General features: G+C 40.0%; 1 protein-coding gene across 1 annotated transcript in view; it reads right to left on the bottom strand.

The window, feature by feature from the left end:
* nocta (nocturnin a) overlaps positions 1 to 7,316 on the bottom strand; it is an 11,820-nt gene extending 4,504 nt beyond the window's left edge. The window contains exon 1 of the mRNA XM_047585638.1: positions 6,693 to 7,316. Coding sequence (XP_047441594.1) covers positions 6,693 to 6,903 — 211 coding nt within the window. The 5' untranslated portion in view covers positions 6,904 to 7,316. The remainder of the gene's footprint in view (positions 1 to 6,692) is intronic.
* Between the last annotated feature and the right edge of the window lie 1,972 nt (positions 7,317 to 9,288).

A 9,288-nucleotide genomic window follows, 5' to 3' on the forward strand; every position in this document is an offset into this window, starting at 1 on the left:
TTTATCTGTCTCATCCCCCAGTACGTCTATCTCCTCCTCTCTCTGAATCATCTCCACCCCTCCCCCTTTCTACTCCACACTGTCAGTGACAGAATGACCTCTACAAAGCAGGCAGACACAGAAAGCCTGCCTCAGACAGAGAGAGAGAGAGAGAGAGAGACAGGGAGACAGACAGAGAGAGAGAGAGGGAGGGGGGGAGAGGGAGAGGGAGAGGGAGAGACTAAATGAAAGAACCAGTGAGGCAGACAGACTCATGGTGGCTGGGTAGGTGTTGTGTAGGTTCATATCAGTGTGTGTGATTGTGAGTGTGCACACATGGTTATTGAGGGGTAGAGTCCACCAGGTTGGGGGTGGCAGAACTATACATTGTGGACGTGCAAATGTGCACATGCACATACATAACATGACTGGTTTTCTTTTCAAGTCAAATTTTTCACTTCATTTTAATTAATGTATCACCACCTTTCCATTCAGAATATATCCATTGAATTTAATTTCATCTCTTATTCAACCAAATGATTAACTTATTACAGACTTTTTACTTTTACTTTTTGCAGGCCTTTTAAACCCTCACCTTTAACTGTTTTAACTAGCCCTGGTTGGGATTTGAACACTAGCTTTTATAGACTATCATATATTCTATGCTGTTTAACACAAGCACTAATGTTTCTCGCTATCAGTATTAGGTTAAAATACACAGAAAGTTACACCCACTGTCTGTACATATGCAATATTCAAGTTACAAAAAACTGCCACTCTGCAAGCACACAGCAAAACAACTGACAATGTCATCTTTACAGCCACAATGAAACAACCTCTGTGATGCAGATTGATGTGGTCCTCCTTTGCCTCAATAACAGGGCAACAACACCCCTGACCTAACACACAAACATCAACAGATACTTACATGGAACAAAACTGATGAAGGAAATGCACACACACAATTTTCAGTCTGTCTAAAGGCTATCTGTCCAGCGCCCGTCCTTCTTCCCTGCTGGTTGTCCTATTAGCTCTTCTTCCCTTTTGTCTGCACTATGTGGGTGAAGACAGTCCGCTGGACGTGGGTATGGCGGGACAGTGGGACTCTTATGCGACAGTCCCAGTGATTTCTGCTGCAGCTGCTGTGGCAGCCAGATGAAGGAGGTGACTCAGTCACTTATGGACCTATTCAAGAATGCTATCCTTCTCTCTCTCAAACACACACACACACACACAAATGAGAGCTGTGCAGTGTGGGCAATCCAGAGAGGAATCTTGGTGAACTGGAATGTTGGTGAAAACTTTAGTGTGAACTGTGATGGCATTCATACACTACCTGCCCTGATTCACCAACTACCAACATCAATAATACACTATTGTCCATGAAGTTGGAATTGTTTTGTTATCAAACACATTTCTCTTTTTATTCCTATTTATATACAAATATTTATCATATGAATCACATTGTTATCTATTATTTTTATTTCATGAGAAGTGGTAAAAACATTTTATTCCAACTTTAGGAACAACTGTGTATTTAAAATACAATTTTATTGTAAGGGGAAAGGCCCCATTATGCAGACTGCTTCACAGGAATGGGAATGGCTTGCTATACAGCCTAAATGGAACCATTGTTTACTAGTAACTAGTTACTTACAAGTTACTAGTGCCAGCTGAGCCTCTCCTGTTCCAAAAGTGCTGGAAAGTTCTGTCACTAATGACAAAAACTTCAGAAAATTACAAAACTTAAAGTAAGGAGATAAAACCTTCTATTATCATTATCATTATTGTTAATTATATAATTCCATCCACCACATTGACTTGCTGTGGATTAGCTACTAGATTCAATTCAGTTCAATTCAATTTTATTTATATAGCACCAATAACAATACAAATTGTCTGAAGATGCTTCACAAAAATGATGTGAAATGCATGCTGGGGTCAGTTTGTCAATATCGAGTTACTCTAATAAAAATAAACAAAAAAACAGGAGGATCGAGAACAGCTCCGGACACTGACAAGTTAGACAGACAATCAGACTGCAAAGCTAAAGTACCAAATGATCAGTAACACACATCAGTACAAGTAAGTAAAACTGTGTCACTGAAAATTTAGGAGCACCTAAAAACTACACAACGTCCGTCGTGTTCTAGTAGAGCTGACACAAGAGAAGCCACAGTAACAGTCACTGTAGATGGAGTGAGCTGCATACAAATCATATTTTTAACACTTTTAACACTGATTTTTTTACTAACGTTGTTTACAGCAGTGAACAAAAGAACACTAGAACGAATCCAACTGCAGCACTGACGGAGGCTGCAGCTGAATAACAAGACAGAATATGATGCATGGTGCTGGTCACACACACATTCTTTCTGCTGTGGGAACCATGTGCCAATTAACTAATTCACCAGGACCCCATATTAGATTAAGTGGTTGCAAATGAATGAAGGATTTGTCCCTCACATCAAAACATAGCAGAATTGGAGCCGTCCGTACTGTCCTGAACTCCACCGAGAATGATACAGATACTTAAAAGTGGCTTTTAGAGACTGATGGAACCTCCAGTAATCAGCACTAAAATCTTTAAAGCTGACATTTCAACAGTTTCAAAAGAACAGCTGTTCAGGTCCGATTCATATTTTATTTCATTGCATGTAGGTCATCCTTACACTGCAATGAACAGTGTGTATATCGGGACCTAAAATGTAAACTATTTTTTTTTTTCTTGAATCATTTGAAACATTCATTTTACAGTGCGAGAATTCATGGATATAGATTAAGAGCCTCCACCTCCAGTGGCCTCAAACAGAGAAACCATTAAAGAAGCTCATTTCAGGCACCATTGTGCCGCTAACCCAGGTCAGGTGGGAATGTCCTTGAGTATGTACTGGATGTACTCTGAGCCGTTTCCTTGTGACATGTCCTAAAATAGACAAACCTTCAGCTCAGTCAGAGCTGCAGGAAAACTTTGACCCAGGGTCAGTGGCTCCTGGCTGGCTCATGATTAGCCAATACTACTTTTTGAACTACTTTTTTTTTTTTTTTTTAATCGTCAGTCCTAATACACATGATGTTTTCACAGCTGTTTCCTTTTTTGAGTTTCCGTCTGACCATATCTCTTCTAATTTAGGTGGCTCATCAGTTTTAACACAGCAGGGACTGTACACGGTAAAGTCGTTTGTAAGGAAAAAATAATCACTCTGTAACGTCACTGTGTGACCGTAAAGTCACAGTCACCAATAGCTGATTGCCTCCCACTGACTTTAAGACATATCACATCCTGTATTTTAGGTTTGACGGTCTAGCAGTTCAGAATCAACTTCTCCAAACCAAAAGCTCATAAAAATAAGATGAACAAATAAGTAGACTCTTTATATCTACTAGGCTTCAGCTATGGGATGTGTTTCCACTTAAAACTGTTTTTGTTTAGTTTAATTTCCTTACAAATGATTCAACATGGGATTAGACAGGCTTTGAATTTGACAAACACTTTTGACTACAGATTTGCAATAAGACCCAAACACTCCAGTCATTGTTAGATTTTACACTCAATCAGTTGCTCAATGGTGGTGTACAATCAAGCAGCACTAATGCTAAAACATGGCCATACATGGAAAGTAACCAGGCAAATCCTGTGCATTCACATCTCAGTAGCCGACCTTAGCGCTGGGCCTCCACACTAATCTATCAGCTTCTTCCGTCTGCACCGAGATTAGAATCACAGTGTCATGGTTTAAAGTGACAGGATGTAAAATTAGGCATCTGGAACAGATTACTACATAGAGGTACCAGCTTAGGAGTCACACAAGAGGACATTAAGATTATCCTGTACCACTGTAGAGGGAGAATAATTAGAACAGGTTACTTAGCACGAGGATCATTAGCCTTCAAGGTTACAGAGATGGAAGGATGAGGAGCATCCCCTATGGGACTGGTTGACAGATAGATATGCAAAGATTTCTTTCTTTAGGTGATTTATTTTATTTAGGGAGTGGGAAACTCAGGCATGTATAAAGACAGCACCTACCACTGGCACCTACACAAATAAAAAAAAATAAAAATGACATAAAGTTCCTTACCACAGTGTCATTTTGCAGATTCTAAAGAATTTGTGGAAAATAGATAAATAAATAATCTGTTTTGTATTTCTCGATGAGAGTGGCCATTGACAGCTGGGTGGCTGCTGCCATGTGTGCATGACACAGACACACACACAAAACAGTACAAGGTGTTGACCTGGCCTCCAAATTCACTAGATCCCAAACTGATCAGGAATCTGTTTGATGACCCATAGAAGACCCTCCCCTCAACCCTTAGGACCCAAAGGCTGTTTTGGATTCACATGGAAGACCTACACACTATAGGGAAGGGTGTTATTTTTGGTCAGTGTAAATCTTCCACATCCCAAATCTGGGCTTGGGAAATTCATTCATTCATTCATTTTCTGTAATATCTTCTCTTATACAGAGTCGCAGGGGGTCTGGAGCCTATTACACCTGAATTTGGGTGAAAGGTGGGGTACACCCTGGACAGGTCTCCAGTGTATCTAACACAGAGAGATAGACAACCATTCACACTCAGACCTACGGCCAATTTGAAATCACCAATTATTCGTGATTCAAGCAGCTGTGGCTCAGGGAAGAGAATAATAAAGTAAAGAGTGTTTAGTGGTTTTATTCCCACTACCATGTGCCAGTTCCATAGGAATGACATAAGTCGGATTTCCATACACGGCCTACCTCCACACTGTCCCGCACCGCCCACTTTAAATCGCTATTTCCATGCCAGAAGGTGGACAGAGCTAGTGGAGCCCATCACCATCCAGGGCCTGGAGGTGAAAGTAGTGGACTGCTACATGTACCTGAGAGTTCACATGAACAACAGGCTGGACTGGAGGGACAACACTCACAGCTTAATCAAGCTCAAAATTTGACTTTCTCACTACAGTCCTTGTCCCAGTTTACATGCAACGGAGAAAATCGAATAACTGTGGGGAACATGTCCTCCTCCTCCATTTTTGTAAAGCGCAGCAGTTGTGGAGCATGCGCACACGCATTAACCCAATAAAAAGTCTGGTTCAGCATATACATGCCAGAGAATATCAAATTCCAAACGCATTATCTGGGTGTCTTAATCAGATAATGAGAACACTGATTTTAATCAGAGTAACGTAGTCCGATTATGGCAATAATTTGTTTTTTTTCCCACATGCATGTAAACGCACTGAGTGATGCTGTGTACAAGAAGGGCCTGAGTAGACTCTACTTTCTCAGGAAGCTGAGAAAGGTGAACTACTAGAGTCTTTCTACCAGTCTGTTATTGCGAGTTCTCTGTTCTTTTCTGCGGTTTGCTGGAGAAGTAGTACCAGCAAAAAAGACATCAGTAGGATCAACAAATTGATCCAAAAGGTTGGACATGTGGTCAGTAAGGAGTTGGTGCCATTTGTCTCAGTGAGGGACAGGAGGACATTGGATAAACTGCTCTCCACTATGGGCCATCCATCCCATCCACTACACCAAAGATTTGAGGGTCAGATGAGCTCATTCTCCAGCAGACTGATTCAGCCCTGCTGCCATAGTGAACGCTACAGAACTTTTTTTATTCTATTCTATCCAGCTGAATAACAGCTCATCTTTTTGTGACAATTGGTCTTGCTTTTATATAGCCCTTTTCTCCCTACTCAAAGGTACTCAAAGCGCTTTGACAGTCAGAGACACATCCACCCATTCACTCACACAGCGGTGCCCACTGGGAACAACTTGGTGGTTCAGTGTCTTGCTGACACTTCGGCATATGGCACATTCCGGGGATCGAACCGCTAACCCTTCGGTTCGTGGACAACCTGCTCTACCTACCACCCGCCCAATTAAGCTACTATGATCAATTACTTTCCATTGTGGATCATTAAAGACTGTCTAAGTCTAAGTATAAACACAAGACCAAGGCCATTCTTCTACTTCCTAACATTCAAATCATCTACATGACAATTATATTAATAGTTAATTGAAGACCTAGTGTTGAATGGCAACTACATTTATATCGTGCACAATGACATGTTCATGATCACGAAAGTGGTTAAAGTGCAAAAGTTCTTATATATACTTATATTTGATGATTTTAGATCTAAAAATGAGTCTGGTTTTCAGTGAAGCTTTCAAGTTGATGCTATTGAGAACACTGTGACTGTTACCAAGGTGTTCCATTTTTAACATGTTGACCTAAGTAGAAATATACTGTTGCCCAGTGTCCCATCTAACCAGTTGTTTGGCAATATTTCCTTGTTCCTTCTGAGATGTTTTTGTGCTGTACATTCTTTCAAATCCATTTCAGCTTAGTCCGTTTTTCTCTGCGTTTAGTTGTCTCAGTCGTTCATGTACTGCGCGCGGGGGGCACTGACGCATACAATGTGCTAACGTGTAGGAAGGAAGCCCGAGGACAGTTACATCAGTGGAAATAACTACAAACAAAGGTTCACATTTACAAACGTTGGCATTGTTTTTCGGACCGTTTTGTTCCCATGTGAAAGTTTAATTTACAGGAATGACAGTACAAACAAGGCAGAATCTAATCTAACACACACTTTCAGCGAACCCCCACTGAAACTCATTGACTCTATCGCGAGATGAACTAAAAGATGATTACCAAAGGTTTAATGGTTTGGGTTTGATTCGAGTTGTCATGGTGTCAAATAACACTTGGGCGTACAGTACCTGATGCTGACACGGTGCCGTGTACTCCGCTTGGGTTCAGCTGGGCACAGGTCCCTTTGATTCCCCCTCCTCCTCCTCCAACGCCGGGGTGGCAGTACCGTGTTCCAGTCTGAGCCAAAGCTGGTGAAATTGTTCTCCTTGTCGTTTGTTTCCCCCGGCCCGGCACACAAAGCTGGCCGAATAAAACCGAACAGCGACGAGTTGGATGCATTCTTTACTGTACAGAGTCCAAAGGAGAAAGACCGGTACGTTTCTGGCACTGTTCCGCTGTCTTTTAACCCACACTAACGAAACCGAGCCATGTATTCAAAAAATAGCTCGAGAATGTTTTCCTACACGAGAACGGAGAGACTTCTTTTTCTCTTTGTACTACTGGTTGTGGTTGTCACAGAAAGCCGGTAAAAGTTACATCATTTTCTCCGGTAAGTCACAGAACACCGGGTGTTAAGGGGTTGCTTTATAATGGGTTAGTCCGTAGCGCTTTGCCGACGCCAAGAAAATAATTTTCAATATACAGTGAGAAGTGACTAAGTTATGTGGATAGTGTATGTGAGTGTTTTACGGTTTCAGTAAACAATGAAAGTCTACATGTAAAATAACTACAGTTATCTACCCCCGTCATGTGCCCAGTGGTTTGAGCCGCAGTGACATTTCTACGGAAGAGGCGTTACCTTGGCAACACTACCTAGCCAATCAGCGTGCAGTGCGCTTATTTGACAGGCATGACGGTAGTTGACGTCTTTAGCACGCCAATCAACAAACGCTCCCTGTCCCTGTAGCGTCCACACTGTGTTTAAACAACTCCCCCTGAAAACTAGTTGTGTAAATCCACAAGAACAGTCTGTCCTAGATCGACTAACATACCAACATACTGCCAGCTATATGGAGAACGAGGTCAAGTCCGCCATAGTATGTTTTTTTTTTTTTTACTTAGACCGAGGTTTGATAGATAGATAGATAGATAGATAGATAGATAGATAGATAGATAGATAGATAGATAGATAGATAGATAGATAGATAGATAGATAGATAGATTTTAGTACAGCAGGTTGGGATCAAAATAATATTCTAAGGCCATTATATAAGCAGGTGAAGGGTTAGTAGTGACAGAACCCTGGATGGTTTCTCTGTTAATTATTCATTAGCTGGAGCATCAAAACAACTCTTCAAGGTAACATGAGACGTACACTTCAAGTCATAAGCTACATTGTGTACGTCATATTGGTGGAAAAAAAAACAAACGAAGAAGAAAATAATTTAGTTTATAGGTCAGCAGGATATTGTGGCAGGTATAGTTTTTCAATTTAGATTTGTATGCCTGTGTATATTGTTCCTGTTGAGTATTCGTGCTGTACTCTGAGCCATTGAAATCTAAACGACAAATGAAGTCTATCTTATCTAAATCCAAGTCTAAGTGATTCATTGAATTCCGAATAAATCACCCACAGATTTACCAACAAAACTCTATCACATATACCATCATAGCCTCTCCTCCATGCTTCATGAACCACACATTGGCATACTCCCCACCTGCTTTGCAGATCTCAACAGACTAAAGTCCAGACTTCCACCAGTCTAATGACCATTCACTGTTTTTCTTGGCCCAATCAGTTCTCTTCTTGTTAGTGTTTTCCAACTCTGGGAAGCACTGATGCAGGCTCGAATCTGAGATATTGTTAAACTGCATAAATATCTGGCTCCTGCTTGGACATTACTGAGTTGTTTAATAAAAATTGTTAAAAAAAAAAAAAAAAAAAAAAACTACAGCTAAATATTGATGGCAAATAATTTTAACTCCTAACAGGCTATGAACAAACTGTTACAGTAAAAGGATTTCTTTCAGTAACTAGTTGATGTTTGGATCTCTCCAGGTCACGGGCTGATTGTTGACGAGTACCATGCCATTGCTTGCTAATGTACAGTATATTTTTTTATATATAAATAAATGTATACATTTATTTCTGACTTCATGATTGACATGGATTTTGTTTTTGGAGAACATTGAAAGAAGAAATATAATGTATCAATCTAGGATCTAGGAGATCTGCTTATTGTCCTGGCCACCCTAATGAAAAATTTCAGTTTTCTAGTTTTCTAGTTTCTTCAGGGCCACCGTAGTTGATTTGTTAAAAACGTCACACATGTAACTATGATACAAGGTGCTTGGACATAAAAGTGCTGGTTTTACTACCTAAATACATATTGTCACCTTTCTAAAATAAAAACCTAAAATAAAAGACAAAAATAATTTTCAACATTTCGGGATTGACTTCGTTGTATGAAGCTATTTTTGAGAGAGGTTCAGAAATTGTCTTGTTTCAAAAAATACCGTCTTTGTGTGCACAAAACGGTATGATCATTGTTATTCAATGATCATCATGATCATTGAATAACTTTGTAATTTTGCCTTTAGTTGGTTGATTATGATTATGATAAAATACAGAACAAATATTTAGGCAAATAAGTTGTTTTTTCATAACTACTGGCAACATAAAACATTTTTATTAAAACAGTATAAAATGTATATAATTCCCCTTTTACTACATATAGTTGTTTTAGAAAAAAGATAATTGCAAAATAAGAAAAAGCAACAATG

The sequence above is a fragment of the Mugil cephalus genome, chromosome 5 (genome assembly GCF_022458985.1).
Source record: "Mugil cephalus isolate CIBA_MC_2020 chromosome 5, CIBA_Mcephalus_1.1, whole genome shotgun sequence".
Lineage (NCBI taxonomy): Eukaryota > Metazoa > Chordata > Actinopteri > Mugiliformes > Mugilidae > Mugil > Mugil cephalus.